This window comes from Triturus cristatus, chromosome 5_1 (genome assembly GCF_964204655.1).
Source record: "Triturus cristatus chromosome 5_1, aTriCri1.1, whole genome shotgun sequence".
Lineage (NCBI taxonomy): Eukaryota > Metazoa > Chordata > Amphibia > Caudata > Salamandridae > Triturus > Triturus cristatus.
This window is the reverse complement of record NC_140587.1, coordinates 992,547,445-992,566,502: the sequence shown is the minus strand read 5'-3', so window position 1 is coordinate 992,566,502 and position 19,058 is coordinate 992,547,445. Positions and strand designations below refer to the sequence as shown.

General features: G+C 42.7%; 1 protein-coding gene across 2 annotated transcripts in view; it reads left to right on the top strand.

Moving 5' to 3' along the window:
- MTRR (5-methyltetrahydrofolate-homocysteine methyltransferase reductase) overlaps positions 1-19,058 on the top strand; it is a 399,747-nt gene that overhangs the window by 59,416 nt on the left and 321,273 nt on the right. For both annotated transcript variants that reach the window (XM_085606098.1, XM_085606097.1), the window contains one exon: positions 11,368-11,521. In XM_085606098.1, coding sequence (XP_085462224.1) covers positions 11,368-11,521 — 154 coding nt within the window. The remainder of the gene's footprint in view (positions 1-11,367; positions 11,522-19,058) is intronic.

The window sequence follows — 19,058 nt, the reverse complement described above, 5'->3', positions numbered from 1 at the left end:
TACGAACTGTTGGATATGTGGGATGATGCCAGCCCATCAGAAGAAAGGAGGAACGCCATTCATACCACTTCCTTTCTCTCACAAAGGCTCTTGTAGAGCATGGTACACTTTGCTTTTTGCCACTCGGAAACCGACAGTGGGACGATTACTCTTCAGACTCAATAAAGAATGTCACCAGGATAAAAATGGGTATCCGCAAGCGAATGGGACAATTTGGGAATGGGAAGAGTACCGACCAGACAATGAATCCATTCCCTATATCTTCACGAACACTAGAGACACTGTGGGAAAGGACAAATTTGTGATTCAAGTGGCACAGGCTCAAGCGGACCTGTGTGTCCAGAGTGTGGGTTTTATTCCTGTCGGCGTCAGTGATTGTATCACCGTCCTGAACATTGATGGGTTGAACAATAGTACCTTTTTAGCGTCCCATAATACATACTTTGTGTGTGGAAATAAAGGTTATTACCGTTTGCCGGCTGGGTGGTCTGGGGTATGCTATGTATCATTTCTATTACCTCCTGTATTCCTAGCACCCGCATCTTATCATAAAGATCTGAAATTATTGAATAATGTGACTGTAAATAGGTATAAACGTACTCTATCAATTGATGATGTAGATCAGACTGATACCAGTCTGCAACAGTATATTGATTTTAACTTAGGACTGTTTTTCTTTGTTGGAGCTGCTCTGAACAGTAGGAAGATCCGAAGATTAACAAGAGTGGTAGAGGCTGTGACAAACCAAACTGCTGCTGCTCTTGGGAATCTTACGGAAGAATTGCAAATTACTAGAATTGTTGCATTACAGAATCGTATGGTATTAGACGTTATGCTAGCTGACAGAGGAGGAGCATGTAAAATCATCGGAAGCAGTTGCTGTGTGTTCATTCCTGATCATACGCCATCAGTTTATAATGCCATTAATAAATTACATAAAATTGCAGCTGAAATCCATACAGAAAACGGCACTTGGTCCTTCTCTGGATGGTTTTGGGCATTGATCACTGCCTGGGGGTGGAAGGTTTTAACTGGTCTCTGTATTATCGTAGCGGTTCTGTTTTCTTGTTGTATCTGTGTTCAATGTGGTCCCTTGCTCTGTTCCTTATGTGTATCATTCTGTATCCCCGATAAGAAGGCTATTGCCGATGTCGCTCATCAGAAGCGTTTAGCTAAAGAAGTCGAAGAAATGATGACGATTGACATATATGATGATTACCCTAACAAACCGGATGTCTTCAGTAAATGCTGAAAGGGTCGTCTGTTGTAAATTGAAACAACGATGTGATTAAGCATTTACTAAAGACATGAATTCCCTTACTTTAGAGTATGCTTCTTCCGTTATGTTGACTGAAGTTCGGACTCCATTTTGTATTGTCATGCCTCCACGTGTTCACCACGAGAAGAGTCCAACCTCTGTGTTAGTTGCTCTTGTAATCTGCCTAGTAACAGTCTATAAATAGCTCCTTTGTCCATCTGGCGCATGCCCAGACTTGACCACATCTGTTATCAGTTAGCCTTGCTTGACCATGTTTTCGCGGGCTCAAGGAGTGTGTTAGCTCCGCCCACATATTGATTCAGTATCGAAAATGACCATAAAAGGTAATGTTCTTCGGCCTCATGTTGTATCCACCCACTTATGAGCCCCTCTATTGTGTATAAAAGGGGACCATGTACGTAAGTTCTTTGTGCTACTCTATGCAATACTGAAGAGTGTAGTATGGATTGTAGGACCACCCTTAAGGGTTAATAAATCTTGTCTTTGTACTTTGCAGTTTCCGTGCCAACTTCCTTATAGATTCCATTACAGGAGAGCGAACCCTTGTGTCCTGCGGGCCTAGCTGGGGCCTGTATTCATCAGGATGTCTTACAGAAAGACCCTGGCAATTAGAGAAAATGGGGTCTAGTAGATGCCCTGTTGGTGTGTTGCCCCTGTGGACTTAAGTTCAAGTTGTAGCCCCTCCAGCTACTGACATAAAGTTTGTGCTTCTTTACACATTTCATTGTCAATGTGTAGATTTAGGTCTCCCAAGACTATCAATTTTTTGTGGTACAGAGCTGGTTGAGTCAAATGTTCCAAGACGCATTGACTAAAGTCAGAACATGCTCCCGGCGGTCTGTAGATTAAATAGCCATTGTTTGTTTGTCATTTGGTTTTAGTGAAAAAGAGGCCGCCTCACAATCATCTATGTTGACCTCCACCATTGTGCAGTCTAGTGTCAGCTCATGAATTATGGCTATCCCCCACCCTTCTTTTTAGTGCGATCCACCCTAGGTTGTTTTATGGAGGCCTTAATTGTGGCCCAGGGGATATTGGAGTACTGCCCCTTGGTTTATTTTATCTACCTAGGGATGTAATGCAGGCTGGGGAACCCAGAGATCTACGTATACAAGCTTTTGTACCGAGGGTTGGGCTGCATGATGGGGAGTGGGGCTCCTGAAACCAGAATGAATCAACAAATAGATTAAGCGAGCAGGATAATAACGATTGACTTGTATAACCTCTCTCCTCCCTAATACAGGGTATGGCTAACTTAAGAACTAATAAACCTTGCCCAACTAAAAAGGAAGCAGTTAGTACAAACACATTTTTAAATGCACTTAGTTGGAATGTATCAGGCTTGAAAAACAAAGAGATGATGCAAGATGGTCAAATATCCTAAGAGAGTATGATGTGGTGGGTCTGCAAGAAACCTGGGAGACCGATAACACTTTCTGGGTGGGCCATTACTTGACATATTTTGAACCTGCACAGCCTTCCTCTGCGGGTAGAGCTAAGGGAGGCTTACTGAACTTAATTTCCTTAAACAATTCAGGTACACATTATAAGCTTGAAACTGGTTCCTGTAACTGCCTATTGGTTCAAATAAGACCAGTAATTAAGGCCAGAATTATTAATTATGAATTTTTATAACTCCTTTAAGAGAAACTCTGTAAATAAACATTTGTATAGCTTAAAATGCTTTCTAGAGTCATATGGAGAAAAGCAAAACACTCTTTATTCAGTGATACTTTTAGGGGATTTTAATATACATTTGTGCCCGAAGGATTGTCATGTTGCTGATATTCTTGGTCCTGAGATTGCTGAAATTTGCATTTTGATCCTAGGCAGCAAGGCGGGTTGCTAGAGGACATTTTGGCCTTTTTCAGCTGAGTACCAATGTCGATATGGATAGTATTCCTTCCAGTAAGGGAAAAGGTGTGAATTCTACAATCAATTATATTTTTATCACTACATGCTTGTTACCGCAGGTTGTATCTTGCACAGTTAAATGGTCCCCTTTCAGCTCTCACAACCCTATACATCTAAGGCTGGGTTTGGGCACTGAGGAAATCACACTGTTCGGGTCGGGCACCACCAGAGACAATGTAAAGTTAAATAATCAGGGTTGTAGGGGCAAGTGGAGCAAGGTAATCCTGGAACAGTTCCTCGACGATTTATTAGAAACTTCCAGGGATGATATTAGATCTTGCCTAGATAATACGAACAAGGAGGCAAGAATCCTAACCGCGTATGACCAAATTTGCCAACAGGTGGCTAGTGCTCTGACAAATTCCACCAGGAAAGGCAAGGAGGGGGTGGGTGGTGGTTTGACCATAAATGTACAGATGTACAGGAAAAGTTTTTTCTTGCACTGAAGCAAGCTCCCCAAGATAAGGCCCAAATACCTATACTCAGTAAAAAGTAAAAGCAAACGTTAAAATGTCGTAAAAAAAGAAATTAAAAACGAAGCTTGGAATGATCAGCAGTGTATAGATGTTATCAAGAATAGCGCTAGGTTTTGGGAGATTAGTGACAAGCCAATTTTTACGGGTGATAGCAACTGCCCACTGGATTGTACCATAACCGAAGATCAGTGGTTCAGCCATTTTAAATATATTTATGGTGACCAGGTAGGTACAGGTACCTCATCTCATTTGCTTTTGGCTGAGGGAAAATACGCCTTGGTTTTTAACAAAGAAGTGAGGCAATAACACAAATGACAAGTAATAAAGCCTCCAGAAAAAATGGTGTCCCAGCAGATCTTTACAAGTTAAATATGACACTATGGTCTAAAATACTAGCACATGTTTTTAATGTGGCCTGTTTGCATGGCCTGCTGAGGCCTTGGTCACAATCTACCATTGTACCTATTTTCAAGAAGGGGTAGAGAGAGGACCCACAATGTTACAGGCCCATATTGCTTATTGATTCAGCAGTTAAGGTAATGGAGAGAGTGATTCTTAAGAAATTAACGGATTGGCTAGAGCATAAGGTATTGTCAAACTTACAGTATGGGTTTAGGAAAGGTAGGGGTACGACTGACCAGTGCTTAAATTTACATTTGATAGCGGGGAAATACATTACTGCTAAGAAAGGAACACTACACAGGGGTGTGGAATTTAATAAAATATCTACTTGTCCATGGGGCAGGTTGCTTCATAAATCTACTTGTCCCTTTTGTGCCATGTAATGCAGCGACAAATTATGGCAGCAAATCTCATTGTATAAGAGCTCTGAAATAACCTCTGTGATTATGCCAGGACTCCTTTCATAGTAGGGTTTGAATACTAGCAATTCCCTTATGTTGCCACCTTTCCCCAGATCTACAGACTGGGGCTGAAGGTAATGGTAAACTACAGTCCCAGGATTGGAATGCCCGTTTGTGTCTGTGCAAGCCTATTAACTTGCATGTTTTAAAGCTTTTAACAAACTCTTTTCTATTTTTTTCCCATACTGAGAAAGGCTGGAAATGTATTCCTGGCAATGGCAGACATAAACATTTTTCCAGGGTTGGGGAGGAAAGTGGTTGGAGGGAAAGTGAACTTGTAGAGACTCAGGTTTTTGCATGAGCACATCTACACCTGCATATTTCCTCATGCTAAAATGCAGTTCACAAATATTTTCTAGGAGTACTATTTCTAGACCTACTTCTGTAAAGTCTTGTGAATTCCAGAAAGCTGTATATCTGCACCTAATGCAAGGACATGGGTGCACTTTTGAGACTTTATTCAATAATTGGTCCACTAATTAGGCCAGGTGTTACCTATGACCTGTTGTGTTTTTTAAAATTCAGCCTGTCTGTCGGCTAGCTTTACTGTGAGTGACAGCATTCTGTTCCTTCACAAGGAGCCTATTGACACACACTCATTTGCTCAGTGCCAGGAACTACTGTGGCAATGTGTGCTGTTTGAGACCAAAACTACTTTTGCTTTTGCCAATGTTTGTTATAATGGTGAGGGCCCGGCAGCTCCCACACTAATAGGGTTTTACAAAAACCATGCCAAAACAAGTCACGCATTGGCAAAACCGAAAGGCTGACCAACAATTTCAGACCTACTGGCTTTACCAATGCTTGTTTATTTTATTTCCCATAATCCTATTAAAACTGCTTACACTGATTTTCTATGAATATTATTAGGAAATACTATCTTACATCAACACATTTTAGTAAATGATCCTGCAAAGAGATGGTACCTAAAATTTGACAGTGGTTTAGCGAAATGTTTTTGACTTTTTTTTTGAACATTTTATTTTGAAAGCAAAGAATCCTCAATCTTGCTTTCAAGCCTTCGCAAATATTTTCATCTAATCAGAGAGCATTCTGGGAGCATTATACTTAGCCTAATATTGCTAAACATTGAAAACCTGTGTACACATTTTTGTACTGGAACCACTGTCAGTATTGCAGTCTGAGCTTACAACATTTACTAAGAGCACTCACCCTAATAATAAAGGCTTTGCATTATTGAACCATAAATACAAGTTTGAACAGCATTAATACTTGGACACAAATATTGCCTTAAGTGCAGGCAATGCCTTTCTCTTATCCATATTGTGGTACTGTAAGCTGGCAGTCAAAGGGTTTGTGCTGTAGGGGGTTGGACCTACTTGCCCTGAGGACAAAGTACACATGAAAACTTGTTGCCCTTGACCTCAAACCGTATGTCCCGGTTGTCGGGCTATAGGAATGCTACATCTGGCCTTTATGGATCTGTCCTCTGCTTTTGAACGTGGAAACCGATCCAAACTATGGGTTCTATTAACTAACATAGGAATTGACCGGAACATTTTTAAGTTTCTGTCTGACCTGCAAAGGGACCTTTATGCTACGGTGAGAGATGACAAAAGAGGCAACCACACACAGTATATTTGTATAACAAAAGGAATTAGACAGGGATGTATCTTAGCTCCACTACTGTTTCCGTTACATATTAACCCGTTTACCGCGACGGTAATTCGGCCGCGTAGCGTTCCATTAAGTGGGCGTGGCCGCGTCGGCCAACGGACGTGCGCAGCACTACCGAGGTAGTGCTTGCGACGGCCGTTGGCCAATGGGCGCAATGAAGGGGTTAACAACCTAGACTCGTCCCTGTGCACAGCCCCTAAAGATATCCCCCTTGCAGGATGTTTGTCAATCCCTGCGCTTCTATACGTGGATGACACTGTACTACTAGCGCGGACAGCGATTGGGCTTCAGAGTCTCCTAGATTCCTTTTCTGATTTCATGAGATCATTAGACTTAAGTGTCAATTTCTCTAAATCGCACACAAAGATTATGGGCCCCAGACTAAAAAGATCAAAAACTCATTTCTGCGAAGGAAATTAAATAACAAGGATGACCACTTTTTCCTATTTAGGGGTATTGTTTGATGAAAGGGGCACATGGTAACCGCAAAAAAAGCAAAAAGAAATGACATGATGAGGGGGACAGTAGCGGTCCTTGATGTTGCACGTAGGCTGGGGCCAAACCTATTCAAACTATGCTAAATGTATTCAAAGCCTAGTGTACCGCTATTGCTAATGATTGGCCTGATATTTGGGGAAACGAGGAGGCTGAAGAACTCCAAATAGCGGAGAATAAGTTCTTCAGAAATCTTTCTGTTCCGCTATCAACACCTTCTTATATTATTCATCAGGAACTGGGTGTTAGGTTTGTATCAGATTTGATTGGTGTGGGTCCACTTTTGCGGTGGAGCACTATTTGGACCAACTCAGAGCTGGAGCTGAATCGCAAGATTGCTCGGGATTGTTTATCGCTAGATAAAGCAAGTAGCATCCCCTGGCTAGGTTACCTCAAGAGTTTAACAGTGAAATTAGGGTGGCCCGCTTTATTTGACTCCCCTCCCCCCACCCCTAACAAGCTGGCGAGTCTTTCCTTCCGCCTCTACTCTCGGTTTTGCGGGGAAGAGCATTGCGTACTTGAGTTCTCTTTGTCTCAGTTCTTTTTTCACATCCATGAAATCCCGCCGCTGCATCGTTCTCTTGCTGTTGTCCACCTGTGTGTGGGGGGCGATACGTGCTGCTTGTAGAATTGTGTTACGATCACGGAAATTGAATATCTGTGCAAGTATAGGCCTGGGTGGAGCGCCCGGCCCGGGTCTCCCACCTGGTACTCGATGGGCTCACTCCACCGAGAAGAAACTGGACAGTCCACGTGGTTGCAGTTCGATTTTGATGAGTTCTTCTGCAAAGAGGTCGAGAGCCGGCCCCTTAAAATTCTCGGTCACTCCCACCAGGCAGATATTATTGTGTCGAGAGCGTCCTTCCTGGTCGTCTAGTTTCGCCTCCATTTGTTTGTGCTCTTTCCATATTTCGGACTTGTCATAACGTCGCTGTGTCAGTGGACAGAACTGCCGTCGTGGATTCGACCTCTGTTAATCTGGTACTGATTTTGGAAACATCCGCTTGTAGCAGCATGATGTCAGTTGATATCGTTCCAATTGATATTTGCATCTGGTTTAGGGTGAACAGTAGATCCTGTAGGGTTATTTCTTTAGGTTGTGTGGACTGAGATCCATCCGCGCCTCCCATGTGCGTCTCAGGGGAAGTTGGCCCTTTGTCAATGTGCTTTATTGAATGCCATAGAGAGATTATCAGTGTGCAGAGGAGTCAATGTGAGAAGATACAACAGGAGATCGTAGAGAAAAAGACTGGTGGGCGCACATGATTAATTTCAAGCTCCTGTAAAGAAGTCGTGGCCATGTATGTACCCATGGCGTGAGTCCGAGGAGGATCAAACCAAGATAACATGGGAAGGTGCTCACCCATTAGGCAGAGTCTCCGAGGTATTGTATTGTATTAAGATATTTGTGTAGCGCTTCCTACAACATGTGGGTTAGTGAGTGACAGCTTTTAGAGAGGTGGAGCTAATGCAGGCCACACCTACATTATACCTATTTGTTGATCAGAGTGTGAAGCAGCAACTCTAGATCAGAGAGAGTCCACTGTGCACTTTCCTATTTACTCCTACTGTTGTCCGTGCAAGAGGACGGTGACCTCAACCCAATAAAGTAGCCATGGTGCGCTTGAAATTTCCCTTCTTACATCCAATATGGCACACACTCAGCGGATGAGGAGGTGGGAGAATATCAAAGTCTGGCCACCATGTCAGATGGCAGGGAATACAATGTGTGTGTCTGCTGCATAATCTTTGTTCCCCACCCTCCTCATTTGTGTTGTTTGCCAGCCCCAAATCCCCCCTACTGTTTAAGAACATTGGGCTTCACTTTGCACAAAAGCACTCGGTAAAATTACAAAGAATTCGCTGTTACACAGTCAATGCTGGCTGCGTCATAGTGCTTTTGAACTTTTTAATTATTCAATAAGCTGCTGTTGTGCTCTTGTCTACAATGCAAGAATTGTCTCCAGATATAAATATAATTGTTCCTTGGGTTATGACCCATGGGTCTGAGTGGTCAGTCAGATCACAGGGAGGTGCAGCAGTATCTGACCCTTCACGCATCTTTGAAGCCTTTATATATTTTTGAAAATGTATACCAGTACGCTTGAGCAGACCTCTTTTGGGATCGGGTTCAACGTGTGTGATGTTCAAAGCTGCTCAAAACAGATTTTCAATTTACGGTGGGGCTATAATCCCATACCATCCATTGCCAGCTCATGGTCCTGTCACTCAGATGTGTTAAAGCTGCTCAAAACAGATCTTCATTTTGCGTGGGGCTATAATCCCATATCACCCATTGCCAGCTCACGGTCCTGTCACTACGGTGTGTTAAAGCTGCAAAATCATTCTGCGTAGTGTTCCATTAATTACTAAAATGGTAGTAGATTAGTTAAGGCAAATCAAAATTCACTCTGTAAATATTATTTTTATTAGTTTATTTTGCCCCGAAATATTATAGAAGTGCCTTCAGCCATCTGTGTGTGTTTTCTTTTTTTTTTTCTTTATATTTTTATTAAATAGGTAGTCCCTGTCACCTGCTATACATTCCATTCTACATTTTAAGATCATTTTTTTTGTATTTTTGTTCATCCATTCACACCCCTTCACGTTAACAGAGCCAAAGCTTTACTGTACAGTTGCTATAAAAGCTTATAATATGGCATAGTGTGCACTTCCTTTCTTTAAATAAACAAAGAAAAAACATTGCCACTTACAATCCCAGTAGCTCAGTCTCAAACAAATGCAAGACCTATTTCATTGTAAATGCATGTTACTACAATGGAGATTAAGCTATTCAACATGGATGGCCTCAGCAAGGCAGAGCTGCGGATTCTTTACAAGGAGAGGGGCTTGAATATGGTAAAGAAGGCCACAAATGTGGACTTCTAGGTAGCTCTCCAAGCGTTTAAGGAAGTTTTAAAGAATGCAGTCTGCCTCAGATCACCAGAGAGAACATGATCCGGATAAGGAGGAAGTGGATTTGGAGGAGGAGGGCCTGGCCAAACATCCTGAGGAGGAGGAGGAGAACCACTTGTTCACAGGATTGGAACCCATAGCCAAGGCATGGAGCAGCAGCCGGTGCAGGTGAGAACGGTGGGGCGGGTTGAGGGGGTAGTCGACATACTACGACGAGGGAGAATTAAAAAAAAAAAAAACACTTACTTTGCGCTTGCAGTATTACCAACTCGGCGGTGCGGTGAGCGCAAAGTAAGTGGTTTTTTATTTCTTTTGTATTTTATTTTATTCTCCCTCGTCGTAGTATGTCGACTCCCCACCCCAACGCTCTTACCTGCACCGGCTGAGGCTGGGGAACCGTGTGACCAAAACCTGTTCCCTGAGGAGCTGGTGGACCAGAAGGCTGAAAGGGGGTTTCAGCTGCAACATACCTCAGGATGGAAGAGGCAACCAAGGAGGAGGCTGCTGCCAAGATGGCCTTGGAGGAGATTAAATTGGCACTAGAGATAAAAATGGAAGGGAAGAAAAAGACCGACAGAGCCTTGGAGGAGAGCAAAAACTTGATGGCTCATCAAGTGAGTCTTTAAGAGCTGGACCTTAAAGCATAAAAAAGCCTCTGGTCCAGTAGCAATGGTGGCAGCAATCACCCAGTGTCAAGTGGAGACTGGAGGGTCCACATTGCCAAGTACCTGGTGCCAAATTTTGTTGTGGTCGGATGATGTAGACAAGTGGTGTGATGCTTACAAGATTGCCTTTAAGATGCACTGGGTAACTGACAAGAATTGGGGATCCAGTCTTTGGAGGCACATTCCCTGTGAAGGGAGGGATGCACTGTTAGCCCTAGGGAAGGGAGATGGGATGAGGTATCCACTTATGTAAGACACACTTGTCAGAAAATATGTTCTCACACCTGAGAATTTGATTGCCAGAGAGCACATGTCCAGCCATTATTTTACAGAGCACTAACACCTAATAAATACTAAGCTCACTGACTCCAGGGAGTTTTCTAAGGAGGCCGACTATTGGCTCAGCACCAGGGCCCATAAGAATGTATATGAGAGTGACCTCAAGAAGGGTGGTTGAGGTACCCCCCAGCAGTGTGAGGGGTGGTCCAGGTAGACACAGACAGGGCCCAGAATAAGGTGGGGGGAAAGGGTTCCCATGCCCTTCTGAAAAGCAGAGGGGAGTTTCTGGTGAAATAATTATCTGAGAAGTAAGAGGATGTGGGAGCATGGAGGAGAAGGATGAGGGAGCGGGTGGGAGAAGTTATCGAGTGCAGGGGGAGCAACGGGAAGTGGGTGGGGAAGCAGCAGCGGAGGAGGTTGATGATTACTGATATAAAAAGTAGTTCCTTTAATGTGAGCGGTAGAAGGATAAAAGGAATACAGTTAAAAATATCATTAATTAGCTGTGCTGAAGGGGAGGTAATAAACATAAGAAGAAGATTGAAAGTCATTGAGTAAGACGCAATCAAATACAATTGACAAGGAAGCTAACAATTGGTAAGTAATGGCTGGCACATAGCCCATCAGAAGTTTTGGTAAGGTCCACTGTAGGCCTTTCGATAACAGAACGCTAGAAGCGGAGTATAGGTCGGACCTAAAAAGATGCTATGTGGTGACCGAGGAAACGAGAACCAGGGGAAGTGCTAGGCTTGTGAAGAGAGACAAGGAGAAAAATAGTTCAAAGGGAATGAGTTTGCCAATTCCTGAGGTTTTGACCCGTTATTTTTTTTATCTCTTTGTAGTTTGATTTAGAAAAGGAGAAAGACCCTGTTGTCATAGTTGTCTCCACAACTGGCACTGGAGACCCACCCGATCCGGCAGGACGATTTGTGAAGGAGATCCATTGCCGCGCTCTACCTGCCAGTCATTTTTCACATGTGCGTTATGGTTTATTAGGTAAACTATTTTGTCTTTCTTACTAAGCATCTACTATGTAATGCATTGACATAGTAAAATATGTTTTTATATGCTGCTGCCTTCCTCGGAGTTGCAAATGAAAGTCAATTGTCCTGATTTATTAGAGACGGCCTGCTGCTGGAATTGTGTGCGACATATAGGAGAACCTTCTGCAAAAAGGTTTGCCTTGACAGCTCTTGAACAAACCTGTTTTCTTCTAATTTCTTAATGTGCTTTCAGTGAAGTTGGGCATTGTAGATGTAAATGGTCTCCTGCATTGTAATCCATGAGAAAACATTATAAGCCTGTAATGCGGTATACTTTATTTTGTAATTACAGGCACAAACTGGTACATTTAAAGATGTAGCCCACCGCCTTCTGCCTCATGACACTATATGGGCATGAGATTTCTCGCTGACATGCAGTATCCTCCTAGGATACAGCTGTGAGTACATTATTCCATATACAATAGATTTTGTTCTAAAAGTCAGACAATGATTAATACCTCATTCTTCCCCTGAGAGACTGCAGAGCCAGTAGAGTTTGCAAAGAACAACAATAGGCTGGCACTAAAAGAAATACGTGTATTGCGACAGCATGTATACCTTCGGCCAGAATACAGCACATCGATATCCTGAGATAGTGAGAGAACTGTAAAATTCCACACCTGATATCGATTGTTTGAGAAGACCCCATACATTAGAAACAAATGTGTCCATGATGGCCTGTGTTGTAAACGTGTTAATAGAGTAATGTATGGATCGAATCCGGTTGGGTCATCCATGAGAGGTCATGGGTAAGGCTGGATTTATAATCGGCGTATGTGTACCTTTTGCCCTATGAGGTGTGGACATGAAATGGTTTTGTAGTTAGTTTTCAATGATTGAGAATGCCTGATTTCTTTGCATATACTAAAGGGTTAACCATATTAATGTTTTATAATGTTATATTTGCACCATCATTAAATCCATACTACTAACTGAAAGCCTGCTACTGTGACTTGGCATGTGCATGGATGGTGTCCTGTTTTGCATTACCTAGCGTTCCTTCCTATGAACTAGTGTTCTGTGAGGGAAATAATGGTAATTTTTATTGAGGTTTTAATACTGTGTATGAAAACCCCTGGTGTTGGTTGCGTGAGAGGGACTGTTGAGATCCTGGGATGTTATGTGGACTTTGGATGACGACTCCATCTAGGATGTGCTCATTCTGACATGAGGAGAGAGAAAAGGATTACTAGATGGTTTACATTTCCAGCACTCTGGCATTGACGTAGATGCAGGCTTTTAGAATAAAATATTAGAGGCTTTCTTTCGTTATTTTATTTTCAGAAACATTTTATTGGATTTTAACATAACATCACCAAGAGAACTGTAGCAGTTCCACGTAACAGTCACAGTGAATGTGTTATAGATTGGGGAGAGGATGTAGCCTAACGGCTAGAGCGGTCGACCTCGGAGCTGGGGAACCTTGTACGAGTCTCGGCAGGGACACTCAACATCCTGTGATTCTAGGCACATTACTTAATCTCTCCATACCTAACAAAACAAGCATTGGCATAGCCAATAGGTCTCGCCTTTTGGATCTTAAAAGTGTTTAGTCAGAGCTATTGGCTTTGCTTGTGTATTTAAGCTATGTTGTAGAGTAGTGTGGCTGTTGTGCAGCATGTTGCAAAGTTATAATAAAAAGCGTTATACGCATTTTTGTTACCTTGTATATAATTATAGCAGAAAACATATGAATCACCATGTATTATTAGTATGGTGCAGTTCCGGAAATGGTACTCATTATCCTGAATAAACAAGAATCAAAACGATATGCCTCATAGTTTCGGGGCATGCAATGCAGCAGTTTAGGGAATAAAAACACGTGAATCATAATGCATATATCACCCTAAAAACACAGGCCATAGCGCTCTTGCACTTCTATTATACCCTTTGCGGTACCCAATATGCCATGTAGAATGCAGAAGCCTCTGGGCGCCTCCTAGACGGACTGTAGTAGTTACTGAGTCCCAAAATGATGACGCGGGGCCTCCGTGGAGGACTCACCGGTCATGTATCCACAAGACCTAGGATAGCTTGAATCCAGTGGCACAGTGAGCAAGGGACCCACATCTGGGCATACCTATCCAACTTAGGGGTAGAAGTGCTACGTAAACAAATGATGGACGGAATGCTGAATAAATCATACATTCACCCCAAGTCAAGAGATCTGGGTAAAATCCATCGTTCTTTTGCTGACCAAGTCATCCCAGTTTAGACCCAGCCATATGCAAATCAGCTTCTCATGTGAACAGTCCAGATCAAACTGCCAAGCCAGGTCCTCCCAGGACCGGAAACATCTTCATAGCAGCAGGACGCCTATTTTGGGTACCAGTGTGTTATATAAATCCTCAAATCAGTCAATCACCTTAAAGCTGCTGAGGACACCAAGGGGCCAAGAGCTTGGCAGTCTAGCAGGGGGACATCGCACTATGGTCATGGAATCCACACAGCACCATGAGGAGGGGGGCCTGGAACCACTCCTTGGATGTCAAGTCCTGTAGTTCAAAGACCCCTTCCCTACTTTGTTACTCCCAGAAGGGGATTGGGCTTTCTGTACGATTGGATGGGAAGAGGGGAGCTTGGCACAGTGGATAACAAGACTAGGGCTAGGAGGATACTCGAGGCTGCCATAGATCATTTTGGAAACAAGTGGCATGGGAATAATTGTGAGAAGGATCAGACTGAGCAGAAGGCAACTCAAAAACTCAAGCACCATATTGTCAGGGAGCAAAGGTCCACCCAATCAGCACACTGTTAATAGGCCCTTCGTAATCAAACCTATATTAAAGTCGGACATGACAAGCAGACTCGCATGAACTTCCAAGACGACATTGCACAATGTCAGTAGCTGTGGCACAGACTCTTAGTCACCCCTGAACCTCACTCAATAGCTATGATGTGCGCGCCCTTAGTTATGTGTACAGATAGCGTCTGCCTCGACTATGAGCTGTGCACCGCAGCACAGTTAATGGTGCAGGAGTTTCACAGACAAAATGCTCGCGCTGACAGCTTACACAGCTGTGTGTGTTTAATGTGTATCGTTTTAAGGTTTCATGTGCGCACATGTACCTTACCCTTTCTATGTTACGTCGAGATAAACATGCACATGATGTAAAACAGGAAAATAATCCTCTGTGCACATTGTATGCCTTTGTCCCCTGCTCTTAAAAGCTCACAGGCAGTTATTGCGTACGTTTTTTTAAACAACCTGCAGGTGCAGACGTGAACCCGACACATGCAGCCTTGAAAATTAGACTGGTGAAATTTCTCTCCGTATTTCAGGAGAAACTTCGCCTTCTACACAGTTAGAAAAACAAACTGCACAGCATGCATGGAATGTATGCACTATGGACAGTCGCAAAGTAACGTACATACATACGCACCTTATGGCACTTTTCGCATTGACATTTTTGCGAACATCTGGTAGCATCACACACCACCGAGTAAGACCTCACTGGTTCTTTATGCATTGAGAAAGAATATGTTAATTGAATTACCTTTAGTGACTGTGGTAGTTCTGCCTATATGTCATTCTAGTTGCTGCAGATAGTATTTTAACCATGAATTTTAAAATGGTCTATTTTTTTGTAATGGTTTTTAGTGAACGTTTTGCGAAGATTTTAATTAATCATGCCATAAACTTGAAAACCATACATGCGATGTAAACGGACCGAACACCTGCAAAAACACAAATGCATGGTTGCTCATTGAAATTCATAGTCGCAGATCCATTTAATATGCCTGGTAGCTCCTGAAAGTTTGGGCCATGCAGGTATGTAACCGCTTCTATTTCTGTGTTTTAGTGCGCAATACTTTTCAGTGCACCAGAAGGCCCGACCGTCATTTAAGGTGTAGCAGCTGCTGCCCTTTGCGTGCTGTTGGTAACCCTGACACTTAAAAACCCTTTTGTTTTTCTAGTTCTATCAATCCTTTTGTAGTAAGTAGAAGGCTGTGAATCAAGGTGCTAAAAATTTTTTTTAACGCTGTATTATATCTGGAGTCAAATTGTGTGATGCCACTTCTGCTACCTTGGGTATTGGGACACAAACAAACACTCCCACCTCTCCTGCGATGACGATGCGCGTGCCTGAACTAGCACGCGCAAATGCTAAAAAGTAGATTCATTATTAGCGTGTCTGTCACCTTTCACTCTTGCATAATATGGCTGCTTGAATTAAGGAGTTTCATATCCATTGGTGAGCAAAAGATACGAAAACTGAAAAATAACATTAAACCGGGCTGAAAAGGCCTCGGTGACACAGGTGGCCCTAATTTCCCCTGGTGTTTATTTCCCACATACCGCTGGGGCAGAGGTGGCACGGCATTGGATGGGTAAAAGGCTCCCAGACAGCTCTAAGGTGTCTGTCAAAGCGTCCTTTCATAGTTTGGAAATCACAGCTGCTTGTGCTGCAGAGTACGAGCCAGGAATGACTGGTGGCGTTGCGGGCTGGGGTGCTGCCGGCGGAAAATAGCCGATCTGTTTGTAATGTAGAAGCAACTCTGAGTGCAAGAAAGGGAATCAGAAATGTACCAAACATACGGAGCTTCTGTATTTCAGGCCTTTTATAGAGGCGGGAGCTCGTAATGTGGGCTTCTGTCATTCGTGCTTTTTGCTAATATTCCATGAAAGGAAACTGAGAACAGGGCGGCCGGGGAGAGGACAGGGAAGGGGAGAGAATTATATTAAAAGAGGTAGGGATGAGGAAACAGGAGCCGAAGCAGGGAAGGAGATAGTGTCTGGGCAGAAAGGACTAAAAGACCGCGAGAGTTAAAGCGACCGCGCTAATGGAAAAAGAATGTCAGGAATGTCGCCGTAAAAGCGACGCAGCCTCGAAAGTGAAAGCGATCGCGAAAACGATTGCGTGAAGCACACGCGAAGCTGCATTTTCGTTGCTATGGCAACAAAATGGCGTGGGACTGTCCACAGTCCCTACGGACATGCGCATGCGGTTTGCTATGGACAAATGGCAAGAGCAGCCATGTTTGTCCAAGCAGACGCGTGCATGAAAGCCCTCGGTAGAATTGATATCAAAAGGTATTCGCAATAGCGAGAGCAGCGCATGCGCTGCTTTCGCCAGGCGAGACCTAAAAATGAATGTCTGTCTATAACACAACTGCTTATGTATAGCACACTGATACCTTTGGTTCTAGTTCGTGCTATAGAAACAAACACAATTCACTCTCTCGCTCGTTACCACCTCCTCTGCTCCCTGGCTGAATACAAGACTCTGAATATATTTGCATCATTACTCACAGTCATAAGCCATAAACACACAAACTAGGAGAGACCTACAAATCTCCATGGTCAGTGGTAAACGGACACTCATCTGTTGGCTCAAATGTCCCTGTACAGTTTCAGAGCTTGCAGTGTTCTTGGCTAAAACGGCTTTTCTGATTTTCCTATCAGATACTCTAAAAGTGAGTACCATATCCGTACCGCATGTGGCGTTCTCATTTGTGATTCAGTACTAGGGCACAGTCACTGCCAATGTACCATAAATCTCTTTGCTTTCTCATCTGCCACTGATAGATCTTCGTATTTCCAGTGGCTTGCAATTTTCAATTTAGCCTCCATTAGCATATAGACCAGTAATAATCCATAATTCTTGGACCTACCCTTGTAATACTGGCCTCCCAAACCTAATATCATTATTTCTGGTGTTGCAGGCATCTGGCTTCCGAAAACCTTTTAATATGGCCCAGTTTCCCTTTCCAAAACATCTGGAATCTAGGGCACAACTAGTATGTCAATCTCCCACCCCCCATTCACATTTCCTCCAAAGCTTCCAGTCAGTATTTGGATACATATCCTGCAACTTTATAGTCGTTATCTACTAGTTTGGCACTATTCACATACAGAGCTTCTCTGTTTTGGGCACACTGAGATGATGATGTGAAATCTGTCCACAATTCATCCACAGTATTTCGAGTGATTACTAATGTATACTTCTGTGTAGTTCCTTTAGTTATACGTGAGTCAGAGTTCCCAAAGGAAGAGTGTTTTCTGTTGTTATGCTAATAACTTTAGTGATGTTAGGCAAATCTTCACAAAACTTTCCAAAATACATTTCTATCCTTGTTCGCTCCTTCCTGTCAAGTTATGAGGTGATTCATCAAGCAGGTTTTGGGACAAATTGTGTGTGTTTGGGGGGGGGGGGGGAGGGGGGCGGAGGGGGGGGGGGGGAGTCCCCAAAACACTTTTCTCCTTAGTGGAAATTGAACAGCAATGCAAAAAAAAAAAACCTGCTAAACGGAATGACACCAAATTTGGCAGAAAGCTAGCTATCTATCCAGATGGTGTGCTTGTTGTCATTTGGTGTAAATATGTTGAGCCATTTTGCAGAAATTAATGTTTAAAAAAATAGCGATATCTTACTGTGGGATTCCACAGGAAAGCATGTCAAAATTTGCATTTGGATGAGATGGTCCCTCTGCAGTGAGTGAAGTAATTGGCTGGCCATAAAGAATTTTTACATGAGGAGGGTAGTATCCTTTTTAACTTAAAAAAAATCAATAAAAACCTTAGAAATTCACTGAAACAGCACTACTGTAAAAAAAAAAAAAAAAAGTACTGAAATTATCAGTTATACTTAAGTGATTTAAGTATAACATGCACCGCTGTGATGCACTGCTCATGACCTCACATATTACATAACTGATCACATGTGAAATCTGTGGCAGTGCAAGTTATACTTATATCAGTCATATATAACTGTCGAATTTCAATTTTTGTTGTTTGTAAATAGTAGTGCATTTTTTAGTGCGTTTTTTTAGTGAATTTCTAGGTTTTTTTTGCATAAGTTAAAAAGTACTACTTTTTTCATGTATATTTCCACTTAAACCTTTATTTGTTTCAGTGACCTATGTGCATGTTTGTGTTTCTATATATGTATCTGTGTAATGTTGATTTAGTAGTATTCCTGGTGTAGTTGCTGCGATGTATCGACTCTCAATCTACCAATGTTTATTGATTAACTTCTTATGAAAGTATATTGTAGTACATATTCAAGAAGAGTATTCACATTTCTATGTAGTCACTCTTGTCCATCAAGAGTGCGAGTCTATAGAGTTAGATACAGGTTGTTCTCGTTTCCATGCAGGTCCTGTATCTTCCAGAACATTCTCATGCGTGTAAGCTCTGATCTTGAAAAACCTAATGTGTTTAACAGTATATACACTGATTGAGTTTAGTTTAATCTCCACTTGACAGATTGTAATAGGCGTAGAGACCAAGGGCTGTTGACTGCCACTGTACATCATGCACAAAGCACGAGGTTTGGGATACATTTGTCATTGGCTGTGTCATATTGTGATGCAATGTTTTTACCCTATCTTCGATGGGGCACGGCCAATAATTTGCACAGTGTTGGATTTACTAATCTCGCACAGCACAAAGAGTTCGTCTGGAGGAATTTGTAGAAATTCTGCCTCATAGGTGTTCACGAGAGAGGATTTTTTCAGTAACTCATTGCATCTAGCTACAAATGCAG